Below are 21741 nucleotides of genomic sequence, written 5' to 3' on the forward strand. Positions count from 1 at the left end.
GCCCCCAAGTCAGGTCCTCTTTTAGGATAACACCCAGAAACTTAAAACTGGACACTTGCTCCACTCGGTCTCCATTGATAAGCAAGGGCTGGATGTCTGATCTATTCCTTCTGTAGTCCACTATAGAAGCTCCTTGGTCTTATTGGTGTTAAGGACCAAGTTATTCTTTCCACACCACGAAACCAACCGCTTGGCTTGCTGGGGAATTCTGAGAGTTGAAGTCCACTTCTCTTAAACTTGCCAAAGGGGAGAAAGACTGCATTTATATGCAGAGATGCCAACTCAATTTTGCATCATACACTCATGATGCCACACACAAAATCACACAAACACACACCAATTCCAAAGACATCACTCCCACAATGCATAAAAATATGTGCGTCTATCCGAATACCTTTAAAACATAACTCTGAATCTTAAAAGACCATTACCATTTATATTTAAAGAATTTAGACCAAGAATTTATATTTAAAACATTTATTTGCAAGCGTAGGCTTCAGCCAAATCCAAATAAAATATCAGCAATCCATTTCAGTTCAATACATCCCTTCTCATCTTAACAGCCTTGTTAATATAATACTTTCTGTTTTCCTTATATCCATACAGATTATATATTCAGAGTGGACGGAGGTTGTGAAAAAAGTATTTATAAAACCCCAAAACCTTAGAAACCTTCTATTCCACGAATCAAATGTTGAATTGAATTTGTTCGTTGGAGAGAACTGATCTGTTTGCCACTGTGGAATAACATCTCTGCCCTTCCTCCAATTCTATTCGTCCCTTACCTCTTTTCATAGCAACTTTATTTCTTGTGTTCATTCGTTTGACATGATGAGTGGTGTGGTGGCCTAGAGGTGGAGCTCTCACCTCACAGTCAGGAGGCTGCGAGTTCAATCCTAGGTAGAGGCAGATATTTCTCTCTCTCTGGGCACAATGAGAATATATCTGCTGGGGAAAAAACTCCGCACTGGCGACAGGAACGGCAGCTGGCCAGTAAACGCTCTAGCTCCATTTAGTTGTCCAGACTCTACCCCGCAAGGGATTATGGGGTAGCTAAATGATGATGATTCGTTCGACCTGATGCTGCTCAGATCCATGTGACTTCATAGCCTAAAGAAGCAAGCTGACTTACAGCTGCTTCATTTTTCTGGAGCCCTGTTCTGGATGGTAGTGAGAAATCATCTGAACGAGGATCGTGCAGTTGATGGAGAGGAACCCCAAACCTGCCAGGCAGAGGAGCAGAAATGTATTCTGCCCTTGAAACTCCAGGAAATAAGCGGGGAGCAGCCAGAGACCCTGCCCCAGGAGCCACAGCGATAGCAACACTGCCCCCCGCCCCAAGGACATCTGCAGGAAAGGCAGGACCAGGGGGAGAAGGGACAAGTACCACAAGAAATACTGGGAGGTGCAGACTTTGTTAAAGCTCACAAAAACTGCTGTGTGCAAGAAGCAGCAGAAAGCCAGGTCTCGGTGGTAGACGAAGGAGATGGCGAGAAGCAGCAGCAGCTGCGGCAGGAAGGCGGCCAGTCCCAGCACCAAACTCCAGCGGCTCTCGGCTGTCAAATACAGCAGGTAGAAGTAGGGCGAGAAGTTGTGGCGAGTGTCTCTCCGCAGCAAATGGTAGAGGTAGGTGTGCTGCAGGAATTCCCAGCCGTAGTAGACATAGAAAGCAAGGCCCAGGGTGGCAAAGGTGCCCCCAGAGACGGTGGCAAAAATCAGGACGTCCCGCGTGAACCAGCTCCAGAGCAGCCCGAGGCTGCGGCCAGTGCAAGCTACCTTCCTTTTCTGTTTGTCCAGTTCCGCTCCTGTGTTGCTTTGCAAATAGAGAACAAAAGGCAGCGCATAAGTCACGGGGTAGATCTTCATATGTACGGCAAGACCATAAAGCACAGCTGCCTTCACTAGCCGCCTCTTGGCCAGGTAATAGAGGGTGCCAAGGACCAGGCTGGCAATGAGAGATTCAGCGTTGCCTCGGCTGGACACCGTCATGGGAAGCGGGTTAAATAGCCAGAAGGCAGCGCACCCACAAGCCGTCCGGCTTTCCAGCCCTCGGAGGAGCAAGATCTGGTCGATCAGGAAGGCAGCCACCAGATCCCCGGCCACAAAAAGGATCTTGCCAAACAAGTCGCTGACATAAATGTTGGGGGTTAACAGCCAGGCCAGGAGGGGAGTGTAGCGGTACGTGGCCCGCTGGTAAGGGGACTTTCCTTCCGTGACGTATCTGGCGGCATCGGTGAAAACCTGGTAATCGATGTCTGTGTATTTCACCAGCATTGTTCTGTCCTGGTAGATCCCGTAAAACGTCAGGCCCAGCCTGATTAACAAAGCACTGCTGAATAAAACATCCCTCCGGAGGAATCCGTGGAGAATCCGCTGCCCTGCACTCAGAGCGGGATCCGGATGTGGGTCTCCCTGACAGGGATCACGAGGAGAAGCAGATCCAGGACCCAGTTCGGATTTAAGAGCTCGTTTCAACATGGTTGCCCAAAGAACAAAAGGTCAAGTTGGAAGACTCTCTTCCATGCTCTTCTGGATTTAGCAGGCACTCCTGTTTAAAAAAAAACATAGCCACAGTAAAAAAGAAAAAAAAGCAGAGACTGAATTTCAAAATTGGACAGGCAGGCCACCAGCTTCCTTATTCATATGCTAACCCATATTTATTTATATTTGGATATAAGATATAAACATAAAGAAGAGCAGCAAAGAAGATTAGGGGACTGGAGGCTAAAACATATGAAGAACGTTTGCAGGAATTCGGAGTTTGGAGAAAAGAAGGACTAGTGGGGACATGAGAGCAGTCTTCCAGTATTTGAGGGGATGCCCCAAAGAGGAGGGGGTCAGCGTATTCTCCAAAGCACCTAAAGGCAGGAGAAACAGCAATGGATGAAAACTAATTAAGGAGTGATCCAATCTAGAATTAAGGAGAAATTTCCTGACAGTGAGAACAGTTAACCAGTGGAACGACTTCCCTCCAGAAGTTATGAGTGCTCCATCACTAGAAGTGTTTAAGATTTTGGACAACCATGTATCTGAAATGGTGTAGGGTTTCCTACTTGAGCAGAGGATTGGACCAGAAGACCTCCAAGGTCCCTTCTATTATTATTATTATTATTATTATTATTATTATTATTATTATTATTATTATTATTAAATTTGATTTATATGCCACCCTTCTCCGGAGACTCAGGGCGGCTTACAGTGCGTTAAGCAATAGCCTTCATACTTTTGTATATTTATATAAAGTCAGCTTATTGCCCCCACAAACCGGGTCCTCATTTCACCTACCTTAGAAAGGATGGAAGGCTGAGTCAACCTTGAGCCTTGGAGAGATTCGAACCTGCAGTAATTGCAGGCAGCTGGATGTTAAATGCTGCCTTAGGAGGCATTAGCCTCCTACGCCACTCAGGCTCCTATTCTGAATTGAATTGAAAAAAAATGTGGGTGCTCCATCATTGAAGTTTTTAAGAAGACACTGGACAACCATCTGTCCGAAACGGTCTAGTAGGGTATCTACTTGAGCAGGAGGTTGGATCAGAAGAACTCCAAGGTCCCTTCCAACTCTGTTATTCTGTTATATTTATTTATTAAATTTATTTGCCGCTCATCCCCCTGTAGGGCTAACTCTGAACAGCTTATAATAGTAAAACAGAAAAAAAAAAAAAGTAAAACAGAAATTACGGAAGTTGAAGTCCACTGAACTTAAAGTTGCCAAGGTCGGACACGCTTGCAAACAAAGACAGGATTCGACACCTTAATTTTTCCTCAGTTTCTTTGGCAGAGAAGCCAAAACTGTAACAGACATTAGCAGCAGCCCAAAAAAATCTTGTTTTTCCTAGAAAAGATCCAGAGACCCATTTTCCCCCCAATGGTCAAATTCCTCCACCCGTGAAGGAACAAATAAAGTTTTATCACAACTTGGGTGGATTGCTATATAAGACCTGGGTTAAAAAGTTGTTAAATGTGTAAATTTTGCAAGCACGAACTGTGTACTTCTCTCCCTTTTTTTCATGACTTTTGTTAGCAGAATGGCATTGCTAGCAGGCATTAAAAATTTTATGTACTTTCTATCTTCAACTACACGCTTCACACATGGAAAGGACAAGCCCAGCAAAATCCCATTAAACTGCTCTTTCTCGTGCGACATTCATTGGGATAATTGTCGACTGTAATTAAAAAGATAATAATTAACTCTGGGAAGGAATTCAAAGGGACCGAGACCCCAATATCCCTTCTGCTACAGGCCAAGGGTTCCTATTTCAAGTGTAACTCTGAAATAAAATGTAAAGCCATTTAAGAGCCCTTTTACTACATTAAACCTCCAAAGCCAAAATAAACGAGAAAGCCAGGGAGAAATGATAACGTTGGCAGTCTTGCGTGAAACAATTTCTACTTTTGCTGACACCAACAGAATTTGCAAAAGAAGTAAACACAGATAATAGCACCAGGAGAAGAAAAAAAAGCAGTAAGCTGTATGAACTCAGCCTAAGACAAACGAGAGAACTCTTCTCACTTTTCACGATGGAGAAATGCGGCCCCAAAACTTATTTTCAAATTTTAGCCCAGTTCTTTTGAAAAGTACATTTTGAAGAGGGGGAAACCGAAGTGGAGTTTCACACAGGTATCTCCAAAGTGGTTTTTCAAAAGGCAACTGGAATGTTTTTTTCTTTGTGGAAGAAGACAGTTCGCTTCTCCTCCAAGGAGCTTCATTGGTTCATGGTGAAGTTGATGAAACTTCTTGGACGAGAAGCGACGAGAAGTCCCTTTTGGGAGAAGGGCGGTATACAAATTAAATTTAAATTAAATTAAATTAAAATTAAATATCCTTTTCTTCTTCCTCAAGGAAAAGAAACAACCCAGCTGCCTTTTGAAAAAGCACCTTTGAGACAAAGGATGACTCAGAATCTCCATAGACAGTTTCACACAGAGCTTTTTCTCTGCCACCTCTTGGTGTAGATCAGAGGTGCCCATCCTTGGCAACTATAAGACTTGCAAACTGTAGGAATCTACTATAAATGCAAAGACTGGTCATAAGTCACTTTTTAGTGCCAATGTAACCTTGAACAATAGCTAAATAGATGGTTGTAAATTGGGGACTCTCTGGAGAGTATTCCTGGGGGAGTGGGCTACACAGAGATATATAAGAAGGAAGAGAAATTTCTGGACTCAGAGAGGGGAAGAAAGAAAAACAAAGGAGGAGGAAGAGGAGGAAGTAGTGGTATAGTGGAAAAAGAACAGATGAAGCTAAGGAGGAGGAGGAGGAGAAGAGAGAGGAGGAGGAATTGGAGAAGCTGCAGAAGAAAAAGGGGGAAGGAGGAGGAAGTGGTTTAAGTGGTGGTAGAAGAAGAACAGATGAAGCTGAAGAAGGAGGGAGGAGAAGGAGGAATGAAGGGGAGGAGGAGGAGAAAAAGAGGAAGGGGAAGAAGAGGAGGAAGAGATGCAGAAGGAAAAGGGGGTAGGAGAAGGAATTGGTGGTGGCAGTAGAAGAAGAAAAACATGCTTGCTCATGAAGAAGAATGGACGAGAAGGAGAGGAAGACAGAGGAGGAGAAGGAAAGAAGAAGAAAAAAGGGGGAAGGAAGAGAAGGAAGAGGTGGCGGCGGTAGAAGAGAAAGAAAAGATGCATGCTCTAGAGCAGTGTTTCTCAACCTTGGTAGCTTGAAGATGGGTGGACTTCGACTCCCAGAATCCCCCAGCCAGCACTGCTGGCTGGGGGATTCTGGGAGTCGAAGTCCACCCATCTTCAAGCTACCAAGGTTGAGAAACACTGCTCTAGATTGAGAAGGAAGAAGAGGAGGAGAGGAGGGGAAGAGGAGGAAAACGTGCATGGATAAGGAGGAGGAGGAGGAAGAGGAGGAGGAGAGGAAGAGCAGCAGCCCCAGCAGCCTCTCCCTGCTCTCGGGGTGCCCCTCTTCAGGCTCTGCCTTTTCCTCCCTCTTAGCCCAGAGACCCCTCGAGGTGCAAAGGCCTCCAGGCGTCCACTGGGGGCGCCCAAGAGCAGCGGGGTGGGGTGGGGGGGCAACTCACGCGGTCTTCGCCGGTAGAAGCAAAGCAGACGGAACTCCCTTCTCGGGCCGCCCAAGCGAGGGACGTTCCAGTCTCGGCCAGCAGGGGTCGCACTGCAGACGGAACCTTCCTGCCGGCTCCGCGCGCCGGGGGAGCGGGTCCGTCGGCGGAAAGGTCCCCCATAGGGCGCTTCCGGTGGAGCGGGGCCGGCCTACCGACCGGGTTCTCCTCTCTGCCGCCGGCCCGGAGCCGGGATGCGGCTGTTGCGGGGCGGGCTGGGCTTCCTGCTGCGCCCGGGGATCCGTCGTGGGCCCGGGCAGCCTCTCTACCAGCAAGGCCAGAGCCCCTCGCCACGCACCCGCGAGTACTTCTACTACGTCGACCACCAGGGACAGGTATGGGGGGAGGGGTGGGGAAGACCCTCCGAGGGGGGAGGGGACAGCGGTGGTGGGGTCATAAGGTCAACCGGATGCGTCCTGTAACCGGGTTGTTCGACTGAAAAGGGCATTTCCGGCTGGGGGGGAGGGGCAAAGGGGAAGGGACCCCAAGCAAGTGGGGGAGGGGGGAGCCTGCATTGGAAGTGGTCCTCGACTTATGACCACCGTTGAGGCCAACCTTTCTGTTCCTAGGTGACACAAGTGGGTTTGCCCCGTTTTACGACCTTTCTTGACATGGTTGTTAAGTGAATCACTACAGTTGTTAAAAGTGAATCGTGCGGTTGTTAAACGAATCCGGTTTCCCCATTGATTTTGCTTCTCAGGAGGTTGCAAAAGGGGAATCACATGTGGGAAGCGGAACCTTCCCCCCTGGAAGAATGAAATATTTTGAGGACTATTAAAAAGGCAGAATATTATGTTTCCCCAAAGGGAAAAATGGAGAAACATGTTTTTTAGAGGCAGAAAGCGGCCCCCACTTTTCCTTAATAGCCCACAGCAGATGTCAGCACTTAAGGAGAAAAAAAGAGCTTATTGAAAGAAGCAGCCAACTAGATGGCTCTATTCATAAGCAAAGCAAATACTGCAGGCAGAAATCCATTCAAGACAGGATATTTTAAAATTCCCTGTAGCAAAGTCTGAACAAAGGCAGAATGGTAGGGTTAGAAGCAGCCCCTCCCCCAAGATCCAACACAGGACGAAAAGCCATTAAGCCACAATAGGAATTGCCCAACACCCTTTCAGAAGACAAGCCCCTTCTATTGCATCATCCCAGAGCAGTCCAGACTTCACAAGGGAGCTCAGATAAACAATAAGCCAGAGGCTGACCAGATTAGCTCAGACAAGCACCTAGGATTGGCATTTCCTCTTGCCTATAGAGCCAGCTATGACCCCTACATGACCCCATAGGAATCCGACAGCAGCCAATAGAATACATGTTCTTGCACACAAACAATCAGCCTCCGTGTTTTCAGTGCCTTTCTCCCAGCTTGGAACTGAACCAGATGGATATTTCTTGCAACACATGTGACCCAGAGGACGTCACATACTGTAACAATCGGTTCACCCAACACCAAAAATGTGAACGTGTGCCATCCAGGCAAGTGTGCGGCATCACAAAACACGGCAATTCGCTCACACACCATCCACACATGCATATACCATCAAAACACATGGCAATTCGCTCACATGTGCCTTTCACACATGCGTACGGGGTCTAAAACAGTGATATAGGACAGGGTTGCAGGCGGGCGGTCAGGCACGGCAGGCCCACCCGCAAGTCACAACTACCAATTTGCCCAAACCGGTCCGAACTGGCAGCAGCCCACCACTGACGTGACCCGGGATACTGCAACATCTTCGGTATGGCTTGTTTAGAGAAAAGAAGGACTTGGGAGGGGGGACATAACAGTATTCCAATATTTGAGGGGCTGCCCCAAAGAAGAGGAGGGGGTCAATTTATTTTCCAAAGCACCAGAGAAGCAATGGATGGAAACTCATCAAGGAGAAAAGCAACCTCGAATTAAGGAGAAACTTCCTGACAGTGAGGACAATTAACCAGCAAACTAGAACTGTGGTAAGGAGAATTTTCCTGACTGTGAGGAGAATCGACCAGAGGAACAGCTTGCCACCAGAAATTGTAGGTGGAAGGGTTTTTTTTAGAAGAAATTGGACAGCCACTTGTCTGAAATGGTCTAGGGCAGGCGGGTCTCCTGCTTGGGCAGGTGATTGGGCTAGAAGATCTCTGAAGTCCCTTTCGGCTCTATTCTGAATTGAATTGAAAAAAGAGTTCAAATTAGCTAGTCAGAATAACAGAGTTGGGAGGAGCCTTGGAGGTCATTTAGTCCAACCCCCTGCCCATGCAGGAGACCCTAGACCATTTCTGACAGATGGCAGTCCCATATCTTTTTGAAAGCTTCCAGCGATGAAACACGCACAACTTCTGGTGGCAAGCTGTTCCACTGGTTGATTCTCCTCACAGTCAGGAAAATTCTCCTTACCATAGTTCTAGGTTGCTTCTCTTCTTGATTACTTTCCATCCATTGCTTCTTCTCCTGACTTCAGGTGCTTTGGAGAATAGCTTTGACTCCCTCTTCTTTGGGGCAGCCCCTCAAATATTGGAAGATGCTATCCTGTCTCCCCTGGTCCTTCTCTTCACTAGACTAGCCAGGCCCAGTTCCTGCAACTGTTCTTCATATGTTTTAGCCTCCAGCCCTCTAATCATCTCTGTTGCTCTTCTCTGCACTCTTTCCAGAGTCTCAACATCTTTTTTATAGTGTGAGCAAAACTGGGTGCTGTATTCTAGGTGTGGTCTAGAGTGGTATTAGTTCCTGACGTGATCTTGATTGAATCCCTCTGTTAATGCAATTTAGGATTGCATTGGCTTTTTTGGCTGCTGCTTCTTTATTGTTCACTGTCAATAATATAGGAAGCTGGCAAATCTGGCCTAGAAAGGACTAGATAAGGCAATGGGGTGGGATGGGGCAGTCAGACCTTGCCTCCTATGTTTACATAGTGAATCCAAGCTGATCCCTCCTCCCAACTGGGACAATTGTTCTCCGACAAGGAGTGGATCCTCCCTCAGCCACTTGTCCATCAAGTATGGAAACCGGGTGTCAGTCTGGCTATCTTCGCTTTCCTTCATCTTGCTGCCATGGAAACGGGGAGGGAGGGAACAATGGACATTGGAATGGGGAAGTGTGCAAGTAGTGTGAATGTGGAATTGCTGAGAAGCAACGGGGAGGCTTGGACTCAAGAGAGGCCAGTTTGGGTTGTTTGTTTATTTATTTATTTGTTTGTTTTAATTTGTATACACCGCCCTTCTCCAGCAGGACTCAGGGCGGTGAACAGCCAGAATAAAACAGAACGTACAAAATTTAAAAACAGTTTAAAAATAATTAAATATTTTTGGCCGCAATTTAAAACAACCCAATTAAAATCAATTAAATTTAACCAAAACTGTGGGATCAAGCCATCTTCAGCCGTTTAACATCTTCAAGGCCAGCCGTCCTGGAAATGGCATTCACGATGGCAGTCTAGAGCACCTGGACCAGAGATGTTCTCAAAGCGTCTTCCTGGCCGATGATTGGGCTATGTTAGCCTGACTATTTGGGGGATGGGGTGGGCTTGGGGGCTATTTTCAATTTGTCTTTTCGCATGCCTTGCCTGACTTTTGCTGCATTCAGGTCTTTCTTAGTAAAAGAACCTTTTCTCTAAATCTATGGAGTCAAGGGTTTTCTTTCCTAGGGATTGATCAGAGGCAGCACTGACACCTGGTCAGTTATTGATTTGATTGTCGTTCGTTAGTATTATCAGTTACAGAGGTAGATTTTCCCCAATGCAGTCCTAATGTGGTCTTTCAGGTGTTGCCACCATAACTGAGTCCACCCTCTTTGCTGCTGGCTGTCTCCTGCTTTTTCCTCATGCCTTGACCAACGTTAGAACCTTCTCAAAAGAGCCAGGTCTTTCCATTCAATGATTGACTGAGTGATTGATTGTGTCTTCAAACCAACGTTGACTCCTAGCAAACATATAGATAGATTTTCTCCATGACGATTGGTCCTCAACCTGGCCATTCAAGACTTCCAATGGTGCCCCATTCCCACTGTAACTGAGTCCATCCCTCTTGATGCTGATTATTTCTTCTTCTTCTTCTTCTTCTTCTCCTCCTCCTCCTCCTCCTCCTTCTTCTCCTCCTCTTCCTCCTCCTTCTCCTTCTCCTTCCCCTCTTCCTTCTCCTCCTGCTTCTCCTCCTCTTCCTCCTTCTCCTCTTCCTCGTCCTGCTTCTCCTCCTGCTTCTCCTCCTCTTCCTCCTTCTCCTCTTCCTCTTCCTGCTTCTCTTCTCCTCTTCCTCTTCCTTCCTCCTCCTCCTCCTCCCTCTTCTCCTTCTTCTTCTTCTTCTTCCTCCTCCCTCTTCCCTCCTTCCTCTCTTCTCTTTCTTTCCACCTTTCCCAGCATGAGAGCTTTCTCCAGAGAACTGGGTCTTCACATCACGTGTCCAAAGTAGGATCATTTGAACAAAGTCATTTGTAACTTGAGTGAAAACTCTGGTTTGACCATTGATTTCTTCAATGGTCCATTAGTTTGTTTTCCTGGCTGTCCATGGTCCCCTCGGGAAACTTCTCTAACACCCCCAAGTTCAAATGCCTTGACACTCTTCTTATCCTGCTTCTAGTACTACAACTGGTAGTTTTCTCTGCAAGAAAGACCTGTGTAGGCGCTACTTATTCAAAGCCCTTCTATACAGGTAGTCCTCAATTTAGGAGCATAACCGAGCCCAAAATTCCCATTGCTAAGTGAGACCGTTGTTAAGTGAGTTTTGCCTCATTTTACGACCTTACTTGCCAGAGTTATTAAGTGAACAGCTTCAGTTGTTAAGTTAGTAACACTAAGTGAATCTTTGCTTCCCCGTTGATTGTGCTTGTCATGTGACCCCCGGACGCTGCAACTGTCATAAATGTGAGCCAGTTGCCAAGAGCCTGAATTTTGATCACGTGACCATGGGGAGGCTGCAACGGTCGTAAGTGTGAAAAACGGTCCTAAGTCACATTTTTCAGTGCCCTTGCAGTGTAACTTTGAAGGTCATTAAATGAACTGTTGTAAATCAGGGACTACCTGGCCCTCTGAGTTCCAGAGACTGTTTCCCTCCAAAATATGTTTCTCCTCCAGTTCGGAAGGAATTCAAATCACGTAATGAGGCCTCTTGACAATGTCAGCTTCAGAGCTAAATGTTAATGGAGACCTCCAGGGTAAAACGAGAACCAGCCAAGTGGCAGATTCGGGGTCGGGAAAAGATGCCGGCTCCATTCCAGCCCTCGAGGGTGCTTGGACCTCTTCTGAATCCATTAGCCTCATCTGCTGACTCCTGTTATTGCCTCCGCTATGCTAATGGCGTATCTAATTAGCACCGAATTAAACCGAAATGAGTTGGGGTCGGTATTAAAAGAAAAGCGTGCGTTGTCTTGGTAACTCCAACCAATGTGGAAGTTTAAAAAAAGAAGAATTAGAGGTGGCATGATAGCAATCTTCCAGTATTTGAGGGGCTGCCCCAAAGACGAGAGGGTCAAATTATTCTCCAAAGCACCAGAAGACGAGAAATAATGGATGGAAACGAATCAAAGAGAGAAGCAACCTGGAATTAAGGAAAAACTTCCTAACTGTGAGGACAATGAACCAATGGAACAGCATGCCACCTGAAATCGTGGGTGTTCCATCACTGGAGGTTTTTAAGAAGAGACTGGACAGTCACTTGTCTGAAATGATATAGGATCTCCTACTTGAGCAGGGGGTTGGACTAGAAGACCTCCAAGGTCCCTTCCAGCTCTATTCTGATTCTAAGGCAGTGTTTGTCAACTGTGGCACCATTAAGAAGGGTGGACTTCAACTCCCAGAGTCCCGCAGCCTTTGGCGACCTTCTGACAAGCAGAGTCAATGAAGAAGCCAAATCTGCTTAATAAACTTGTTACTCACTTAACAGTGGTAGTGATTCACTTAACAACTGTGGCAAGCATGCGTAAAATGGGCGAAACTCACATAACAACTCTCTCAACATCAGAAATTTCAGGCTCAGTTGTCGTCACAAGTCGAGAACTACCTGTACAAGAATCTAGTCAGCTAATGATCAGGGTTAAATTGGCGCTAGATAAGGGTCAATGGAATTCATGGAGTCTTTTGTGACAACGCAATGGTTACAAACTGATAACGCATTTGACCCCACCTTCCAGCTCAGCCTCTCCTCCTACATAAACGGCACACACGGACTGACTCAAGGGTGGCTTGTGTGAACCTAGAGATAATTCTCCTCCTCCAAGACGGTGGAGCAGTATCCTCCTTGTTTCTGAGGGAGTGGGTCTTGTTTTCCATTCTCTTCGCCTATGCTGTATTTTTCAGAAAGAGGAGCGTCCAATTTTACTCAGTTTTTCTGTTTTCCTTCCCCCACCGTGCCTACCCAACCCCATCCGATCCTGACCACGTTCCACAGCTTTTCCTGGATGATGCCAAGGTCAAGAACTTCATCACGTGTTTCAAAGGTAACGTCTACTTATTATACCCCAGATTACAGACACTTTGAGGGAAGGGAGGGTATAACATTGGGGATAACAGATTAACAGATGGAAGGTATGTGTGTAAATGACTTATGTGCATACGAATAATCTTATTTTGATTCGTCGTATTGGCAAATCGTTTATGCAGAGAAAAGTAACTATTGTGCAATTGGAAGGGACCTTGGATGCTATCAGGTCTCTGCTAAAAAAAAGTTTTCTCTAGAGACGTTTTCCTTCTTCATGGCTCAAAGGCCACCGCTACTCTTACTGCTAGCGTTCCAAACAAGAATAAGTGATCTTGAAGAGTAAAAGTGCAACCCACTTTCAGTCAGGAAAGAAAGGGATGTATTCTATCGATGAATGATAGTTTTATCTTTAGATTCACTTTAAGAATCTTCTGTCTTAGAACATAAATCCTACTCCAATATTGATGGATGGATGGATGGATGGATGGATGGATGGATGGATGGATGGATAGATAGATAGATAGATAGATTAGATAGATAGATAGGAATCTTCTGTATTAGGATATGAATCCTATTCCAATATTTGTAGATAGCTAGATGGATGGCTGGATGGCTGGCTGGCTGGATGGCTGGCTGGCTGGCTGGCTGGCTGGCTGGATGGATGGATGGATGGATGGATGGATGGATGGATAGATAGATAGATAGATAGATAGATAGATAGATAGATAGATAGATAGGAATCTTCTGTATTAGGATATGAATCCTATTCCAATATTTGTAGATAGCTAGATGGATGGATGGATGGATGGATGGATGGATGGATGGATGGATGGATGGATGGATAGATAGATAGATAGATAGATAGATAGATAGATAGATAGATAGGAATCTTCTGTATTAGGATATGAATCCTACTCCAATATTGATAGGTGGATGGATGGATGGATGGATGGATGGATGGATGGATGGATGGATGGATGGGTGGGTGGGTGGGTGGGTGGGTGGATGGATGGATGGATGGATATATAGATAGGAATCTTCTGTATTAGGATATGAATCCTACTCCAATATTGATAGATGGATGGATGAATGGATGGATGGATGGATGGATGGATAGATAGATAGACAGACAGGACAGACAGACAGACAGACATTTTTCTTTAATAAACATAAAAAACTCAATATCTATATCTGTGATGGTGAACCTATGGCACGCAGAGCCCTCTCTGCTGGCACGCGCATCTTCACCCCAGGTCCGATCCCCGTGGCGTTTCTTTCGTGAGCTTCTGTTTCCCTGCAAACGACGGAACAGAAGCTCACAAAAGAAAAAGATCTTACCTCTTGCCGCGCTGCCAGTGTTGGGATGCCCCGCCGGCCAGCTGGTCTTCTGGTCTCTGCTGCGCATGTGCGCATGTCTGTTTATGCGATGTGCATGTTCACGCATGTTCATGTGTGCGCTTTTGCACGTACACCTTTCAGCTTGGGCATGCGCATGTGAGCAATTTGGGCAATTAGTATCTAAAAGGTTTGCCATCACTAATCTATATGAGCCGCATGTTATCTGAGTACAATTAATTTTGAACAACAAAAAGTCAGTAAGCATAGTGGTAATCATAATATACATTTCATTGATAATAATCACATAATAATATTAGCAATCACTTATCCATACTAAAAAGCTTTCATTATATAATTAATCATTCTCTTAATCTTTTTAGTTTCTAACAGCTGTTTCTGTTAGCCATTGGTAAAACAAGTCCCATGTTCAAAATATTCTGTTTCTTCTTTCTTCTTTATTTTTAGTGTTAATCTGCCCATCTCTATGCATTCTAATTTTTTTTTTTTATCACACTCTCATCTGAAGGGATCTCTTCATTTTTCCACTGTTGGGCAAATACAATTCTTGCTGCAGTTAACACATGTAAAATTAGATATGTATTCCCTTTATTATACTGTTCTGGTAAAATACCCAACAAAAATATTTCTGGTTTAAAATCAATATGTTGCTTTATCATTTTTTCTAATCATGTGTGTGTTTTGGTCCAATATTTTTTTGCCTTTGGACATGTCCATCACATATGATAGTACTACGAACCCGGTATCTGATGATGACTCCAATATTTCTTTGCTTTAGTACAGTCCACGATAAATGATTTAAAAAGTCCCTCCTTTACATTTGCATTAGTTTGGAAGAATCGGTGGGAAGGCAGAAGAGGCATTCCATTTTAGCGAGGGCCTTCTGGGTGTATAAAAGTAATTTTTTTGCATGGAGGGATGAGCAACCTGCTCAGCACTGCTTGCCAGATTCCATCTCATGCCTAGTTGCATCTCACAAGGATGCTATTCAAGCAGCACAACCACTCACTTGTGTTAGCTGAAGTGGTCCAGCAGGAGAGGATGTAGGGATGTTTTGCGGACCAGCTCTGCGGCTTGTCTAGCTGAAAATGTTTTATTTTTCAATTTATTCATCCCATGTTTTTGAACCGCCCATCTCCCCCGCAGTGGGACAATTAACTGTTTAAGCATAAAATATTTAAATTGAAAAACCGTGTATAAAAATTAAAATTAAATTAAGCGTTTTAATTTAATTTAAAATACAATTAAAAATTTAAAAACGGACGCGACATTTCACATACATACATACATCATCATGTCTGTCTGCACAGGCAGCCCTTGACTCAGGACGCACAACTGAGCCCAGAATTTCTGTTGCTAAGTGAGACATTGGTTAAGGGAGTTTACGACCTTTCTTGCCACCGTTGTTAAGTGAACCACTGCAGTTCTTAAATTAGTCACACGGTTGTTAAGTGAGTCTGGCTTCCCTGTTGACTTTGCTCGTCAGGAAGGTCGGAAAATGGGATATCGTGACCCCAGGACACTGCAACTGTCATAAGTCCATGCCAGTTGCCAAGCCTCTGAATTTTGATCACATGACCCTGGGGATGGCATTCAGTGCCATTGCAATTTCAAATGGTCACTAAACGAACTGTTGTAAGTCAAGGACTACCTGGATGTACCCAGGTAGTATGGCTATAATATTATTATTTATCCTTCTAATTATCCTCCTTACTCCTCCTCTCTTAATTGGAATTATGCTGGTGATAATTATCATTATAACCATGTTGCTTGTATCTTTACAATTTATATTGTTTTATTTGTTTCCTAGTATGATTTGATTGCTTATTAATAACCTATGACTATCACTAAGTGTTGTATCTTATGATTCTTGATGAATGTATTTTATTTTTCTTTTTATGCACACTGACAGCATATGCACCAAAGACAATCACACTTGGCCAGTAAAGAATTCCATTCCATTCCATTTCTTGTTCTATTCTATTCTATTCTTCATTTCTATTCTACTCTACTCTACTCTACGCTACGCTACGCTACGCTACGCCACTCCACTCCACTCCACTCCATATTTTCTCTATTCTATTCTATTCTATTCTATTCTATTCTATTCTATTCTATTCTATTCTATTCTATTCTATTCTATTCTATTCTATTCCATTCCACTCCACTCCACTCCACTCCACTCCACTCCACTCCACTCCTTATTCTATTCTATTCTATTCTATTCTATTCTATTCTATTCTATTCTATTCTATTCTATTCTATTCCATTCCATTCCATTCCATTCCATTCCATTCCATTCTATTTTATTCCATTCTATTCCATTCTATTCTATTCTAATTCTATTCTTCTGTTGCTTTGCATGTACGCAGCTTCTGCACAGAGACCAGTTCCTTGTGTGTCTAATCGCACTTGGCCAAATAAAATATTCAATTAAAAAAAAATGCAATCAGATTTCTAGAGCGTCCCGCTCAGAGGTCGCTTTCACAAATGCAGCGACCGAGTTCCCCCTGAGTTCTGCTTTTTTCCCCTTCCAGCTGCCTCTCTTCCAGGATGCGGTCTCCCGTTCTCTCTCTCTCTCTCTTTGTCATTGGAATGAAACGGAGGGGAACCAGGGCTCTGCAACCTCTAAATAACCTGTCAAAAATGCCCCCCTTTCTCCTCTCCTGTCCTCTCCTCCTCCACCAAGCAGCAAACCTTGTGCCCTCTTTCCACACGCTAGCCTTACCCCATCCGTAAGGATTGGCCCTTGTTATGTAAGGCTCTGAATCAGGGAGCTGGGCTTTTTGCCAGCCGCCTCCCGTCCCTCTCACTCGACTTCCCCGGCTCCCCTCTGAAAGCAAACACTGGGCTTTTTGCATCTTCATTTCCGCTTCCCAATTACGGGTTTGCAGCCTGTGCTGCGAATAATTCAAATTGATGAGTCGTGTACCTGCTGGTGCTTGTAAAGGCCACTGGTGGGGAGGGGGGCTTCGGGGCCAGGGTCGTTTAGTGGGGCTGCCAAGACCGAGCAGGACAGCCGGAGCGAATTCCAAGAAAAAAGGAAAACGTACAGTGGGGAGACTCTTCCCCGGGGGCTCAGAGAAGAGACCGAGAGAAGAGAACCTCTGTAGCTCAGGGTCGAACGGAGGGGTCCATAGTGGTCCCTGAGCTCAGTGGCTTTCTTGCAGATGTTTCATGACCCAACTAGGTAACATCATCAATGCTAGAAGGTAGCAGAGATTATGTTATCCAGTTGGTCATGAATCATCTGCAAGAAAACAACCCAAAAGCACGAAGGACCCCACAATCCTCCTCTTCCTCTTCTTCCTCCTCCTCCTCCTTTCTCTGTCAGGGCGCTGATTGATCCCATTCTGCTTTTGGGATAATCGCACCTTGATTAAGAGGAGTGGATCGAGGCTTTTCCTTGCAAGCATACTTTAAGAAAACAGAACCCGAAGATATTTCTTCTAAGAAAACTCATTTATTTGTTATAAAGAAAATAAAACATCTAACTGATCTAATCAGTTACATTTTGAATAAAAGTTCGTGCCGGCTGCTTCTCAGCCGTCGGACTTCTTGGCAAGAGAACAAAGAAAAGCGTGTGAAGGAATGTGGGTGGACATGCGCAGTTTAGCTTACTGATAAGGATTCTTGGCAAGCTACGGAAAGTCTGATAGTCCAGAAATGAGAGCTCAGCTGGTAAATAAAAAATGCAGTGGCATTCTCCTCCTCCTCCTCATCTTCCTCCTTCTCTTTCTCCTCCTCCTCCCCCGGATTGATGTTGCATTGGGAAGGGGCCACTTCTGAGAAAGCCCTTTTTTGGGGTCCCACCAGGCATACAGGTAGTCCTCTACCTACGACCGCAATTGAGCCCAAAATTTCCATTGCTAAGGCAATTGGCATTTGTCGGTGCATTTTGCCCTCCTTTTATCACCTTTTTTTGCCCCCATTGTTAAGCGAATCCCTGCAGTCGTTAAGCGAATCAAGCAGCCATTAAGCAAATCTGGCTTCCCCCATTGGCTTTGCTTGTCGGAGGCCATCCGGGAAGTGACCTGGGACCCTGCATACACTGTAAATACAGTTGCCAAGTGTCCGAATTTTATTTTTTTTTAAATAAATTTTTATTATAGTTCAAAAAAACAAAAACAAAAACAAAAGTATAATAGTTTTTCTATCACAGTGTAACATCACCAAAATATCCATGTATATATACACCAATAATCAGAAAGTAAAAATAGAAACTACACATTCTTATATACAAATTTACATTTCCAATACTTATTGATTACCATAATTATACCATCATCTATAATTATGTGTCCGAATTCTGATCACGTGACCGGGGAGGGTGGACATTGTAACCGGTAATAGCAATAACCTAAATCCATGGTGGCAAACCTATGGCACGGGTGCCGGAAGTGGCACGCAGAGCCATCTCTCCGGGCACGCCAGCTGTCACCCGTTGCTCTTCCAGGTTACGGCGTGCACATGTGTGCCGGCCAGCTGATCTTCGTGTGCAGGGGAGCGCCGGAAACTGGAAGAGCAGTTCCTCGGTGCGCGTGTGCGTGTGCAGGGAAGCTGAGCTTCCGGTTTCCGGCGTGCGCATGTACGCCAGCCAGCTGGTCATTATCCATGCATGTGTGCGAGAAATTGGAAGACGAGGTGACCAGCATGCATGCACATGCCGGAATCTGGAAGATCAGCTTCCTGGTGGGCACATGTGCGCCAGGGAACTGCTCTTCCGGTTTCTACTGCTCCCCCGCACGCGTGTGCGCACTCCCGTTTCGGCACTCGGTGCCGAAAAGGTTCGCCAGTGGGGGGAGCCACTGTTTTGCAGGGCCTCTCTGCAGGGGTGAAATGTAAAATTTGTTACTACCAGTTCTGTGAGCGTGGCTTGGTGGTGGTGGGGGTAATGTGACTGGGTGGGCGTGGCCAACTTTTTTTTTTTTTTAAACTTTTAAAAGCATTTTTTTTGGCCGAAGAGGTTGTAGAAAAAAATGCTTTTAAAAGGCTCTGACGATCCCAGCTGAGTTGCCTGATCGGCAGAGGCTTTTTTTTTCTTTTAAAAGCATTATTTATTTATTTATCTATTTATTTATTTATTTATTCATTCATTCATTTATTCATTTATTCATTTATTTATTTTAAAAGAAAAAGAATGCCTCTGATGATCAGGCAACTCAGCTGGGATCGTCAGAGCCGAAGAGGTTGTAGAAAAAATGCTTTTAAAAAGGCTCTGACGATCCCAGCTGAGCCGTGCGATCATCAGAGGCTTTTTAAAAAACTTTTTAAAGCATTTTTTCAGCCGAAGAAAAAACGCTTTTAAAAGTAAAAAAAAACAGCCTCTGATGATCATGCGGCTCAGCTGGGCATTGGGAGGGGCAGGGATTTTTGCTACCAGTTTTCCAAACCGCCCGCCTCCATTGCTGCCGGATTGGGCGATCCGGTCTGAACCGGGAGCATTTCACCCCTGCCTCTCTGGCTTCTCACCCCAGCCAATGTGGAGGGACTCACACATCCCTCTCTGCCCTACTCTTGCCCCACTGAGCCTGGCGGTGCCCCGGTGACCGGCCTCTGCTTTCCCTCCCCCCCTGCAGACAAGCCATTCCTGGTCTTCTTCTTCAAGCAGCTGAAGCTGAACCGCAGCGGCCGCTACGAGGACTCCTTCCCTTACCTGTCGCCCTGCGGCCGGGAGCACAACTACATCCGTTGCGATGACCGGCCCATCGTCTTCACGCACCTCCTGGAAGGACCCCCGGGCCAGCAGTCGCTGTCCTTCTGTGGGGGCGCAGAACGCCTGGCCGTGCCCTTCCAGCCAGAGAAGCTGGTCATGTTGGCCGAGAACGGGCGGGTCTATCACCCGGGGCCGGAAAAGGCTGGTGGAGTGGGATTGGTCAAGTCATCTTTGGCCTTTGAGCTGAGTCCTTGCTTTGAGTACCAGGACGGACCCGGTCAACCGCCCACTCATTTCTGTTGGCAGGAGAAGAGGTACCTTCTCACGAACGAGCTGCTGAGGTTGATTTGAGGCCGCTGTAGAGCGAGGAATGCCTTCCAATGCCCAGAGGTCTTCTTGTTGGCATCCTTGGCTTGACAGAAACCCAAACAACGTCCCTCCTGTCATTCCAGGTGCCCCATTTATCCCAGGAGACCATCTCAAGAAGGTCTTCTTGTTGGCCCTCTTGGGCATCCTTGGCTTGATAGAAACCCAAACCACGTCCCACCTGCTATTCCAGGTGCCCCATTTATCCCAGGAGACCATCTCAAGAACGTCTTCTTGTTGGCCCTCTTGGGCATCCTTGGCTTGACAGAAACCCAAACCACGTCCCTCCTGCCATTCCAGGTGCCCCATTTATCCCAGGAGACCATCTCAAGAAGGTCTTCTTGTTGGTTCTCTTGGGCATCCTTGGCTTGACAGAAACCCAAACCACGTCCCTCCTGCCATTCCAGGTGCCCCATTTATCCCAGGAGACCATCTCAAGAAGGTCTTCTTGTTGGTTCTCTTGGGCATCCTTGGCTTGATAGAAACCCAAACCACGTCCCACCTGTTATTCCAGGTGCCCCATTTATCCCAGGAGACCATCTCAAGAACGTCTTCTTGTTGGCCCTCTTGGGCATCCTTGGCTTGATAGAAACCCAAACCACGTTCCACCTACTATTCCAGGTGCCCCATTTATCCCAGGAGACCATCTCAAGAAGGTCTTCTTGTTGGCCCTCTTGGGCATCCTTGGCTTGACAGAAACCCAAACCACATCCCACCTGCTATTCCAGGTGCCCCATTTATCCCAGGAGACCATCTCAAGAAGGTCTTCTTGTTGGCCCTCTTGGGCATCCTTGGCTTGATAGAAACCCAAACCACGTCCCACCTGCTATTTATTCCAGGTGCCCCATTTATCCCAGGAGACCATCTCAAGAAGGTCTTCTTGTTGGCCCTCTTGGACATCCTTGGCTTGATAGAAACCCAAACCACGTCCCTCCTGCCATTCCAGGTGCCTCGATTATCCAAGGAGACCATCTCAAGAAGATGTCTGGAAGTGTCCATCCAGAACCCCAGTAGGGCAGGGATCCTGGACAGAATCTCTCAGAATAAAAATCATTTTATGCTTTGTGCGCAGGACTGGTCTGTGTTCAGGCCATTGCATGGCTTAAGTGCAGGGCCTTCTCACTTCCTCGAGCTCACTCCATGGACAACCAAGTGTTCCTTTTCAGCAGTGTGACGGGTGGCCTATAAATGTAATGAATAAATATAAACAAACTAAAGCCCAATTTTGCTTAGCAGCCGGAAACTAAGCTGGATGATGAGCAGATTCCTCAGATGCAGGCTATGGGTACGTGAAAGATCTCCGGGGCAGTCTTTCTTTACCCTGGACTCTCTTGAACAAACTCACCGTAATTATCATAGAAACCTAAGGCTGGAAGGGACCTTGGAGGTCTTCTAGTCCAACCCCCTCCTCAGGCAGGAAAGCCTATAGCAACCAGGTCAAATAATTGCCTAATCTCTTCTTAAAAGCCTCCAGTGATGAAACACCTACAACTTCTAAAGGCAATAACGACTGGTTAATCGTCCTCATTGTTAGGAAGTTTCTTCTTAATTCCAGGTTGCTTCTCTCCTTGATTAGTTTCCATCCATTGTTTTATTTATTTATTTATTTATTTATTTATTTATTTATTTATTTATTTATTTATTTATTTATTTATTTATTTATTTATTTATTTATGCCGCCCTTCTCCGGAGACTCAGGGCGGCGTACAATGCACTAAGCAATAGCCTTCATCCTTTTGTATATTTATACCAAGTCAACTTATTGCCCCCACAAACTGGGTCCTCATTTCACCTACCTTAGAAAGGATGGAAGGCTGAGTCAACCTTGAGCCTTGGAGAGATTCGAACCAGCAGTAAATTGCAGGCAGCTGTGTTAATAACAGGGTGCTTAGACCACTGTACTATCAAGGCTCTTCT

At 45.6% G+C, this 21741-nt stretch overlaps 3 protein-coding genes across 3 annotated transcripts in view; 2 read left to right on the forward strand and 1 right to left on the reverse strand.

Annotated features, from left to right (window-relative positions):
* Positions 1-461: 461 nt before the first annotated feature.
* On the reverse strand, positions 462-6269 carry PIGM (phosphatidylinositol glycan anchor biosynthesis class M). The gene is made up of 2 exons (XM_034419949.3): positions 6024-6269; positions 462-2548 (listed from the first exon to the last, which is right to left on the reverse strand). The coding sequence occupies exon 2, from the start codon at positions 2476-2478 to the stop codon at positions 1129-1131; it is 1350 nt and encodes a 449-aa protein (XP_034275840.2). The 5' UTR covers positions 2479-2548; positions 6024-6269; the 3' UTR covers positions 462-1128.
* C3H8orf82 (chromosome 3 C8orf82 homolog) lies at positions 6088-20890 on the forward strand. Its single transcript, XM_087891408.1, has 3 exons — positions 6088-6397; positions 12417-12465; positions 19382-20890. The coding sequence occupies exons 1-3, from the start codon at positions 6257-6259 to the stop codon at positions 19807-19809; spliced, it is 618 nt and encodes a 205-aa protein (XP_087747534.1). The 5' UTR covers positions 6088-6256; the 3' UTR covers positions 19810-20890.
* The window catches only part of LRRC24 (leucine rich repeat containing 24), a 43054-nt gene continuing 27629 nt past the window's right edge, over positions 6317-21741 (forward strand). Inside the window, exons 1-2 of the mRNA XM_034419948.3 lie at positions 6317-6397; positions 12417-12465. The gene's annotated coding sequence lies outside the window, so the exon portion shown is untranslated. The remainder of the gene's footprint in view (positions 6398-12416; positions 12466-21741) is intronic.

This window comes from Pantherophis guttatus, chromosome 3 (assembly GCF_059756535.1).
Source record: "Pantherophis guttatus breed Tessera chromosome 3, ASM5975653v1, whole genome shotgun sequence".
Lineage (NCBI taxonomy): Eukaryota > Metazoa > Chordata > Lepidosauria > Squamata > Colubridae > Pantherophis > Pantherophis guttatus.

Excerpts from the sequence above, each read along its gene's own strand:
- C3H8orf82 (XM_087891408.1), top strand. The coding sequence starts at position 6,257 with ATGCGGCTGTTGCGGGGCGGGCTGGGCTTCCTGCTGCGCCCGGGGATC. Across the intron at positions 6,398-12,416 it reads ACGTCGACCACCAGGGACAG|CTTTTCCTGGATGATGCCAA; the intron begins GTATGGGGGGAG and ends CACGTTCCACAG. Across the intron at positions 12,466-19,381 it reads CTTCATCACGTGTTTCAAAG|ACAAGCCATTCCTGGTCTTC; the intron begins GTAACGTCTACT and ends CCCCCCCTGCAG.
- PIGM (XM_034419949.3), bottom strand. The coding sequence starts at position 2,478 with ATGTTGAAACGAGCTCTTAAATCCGAACTGGGTCCTGGATCTGCTTCT.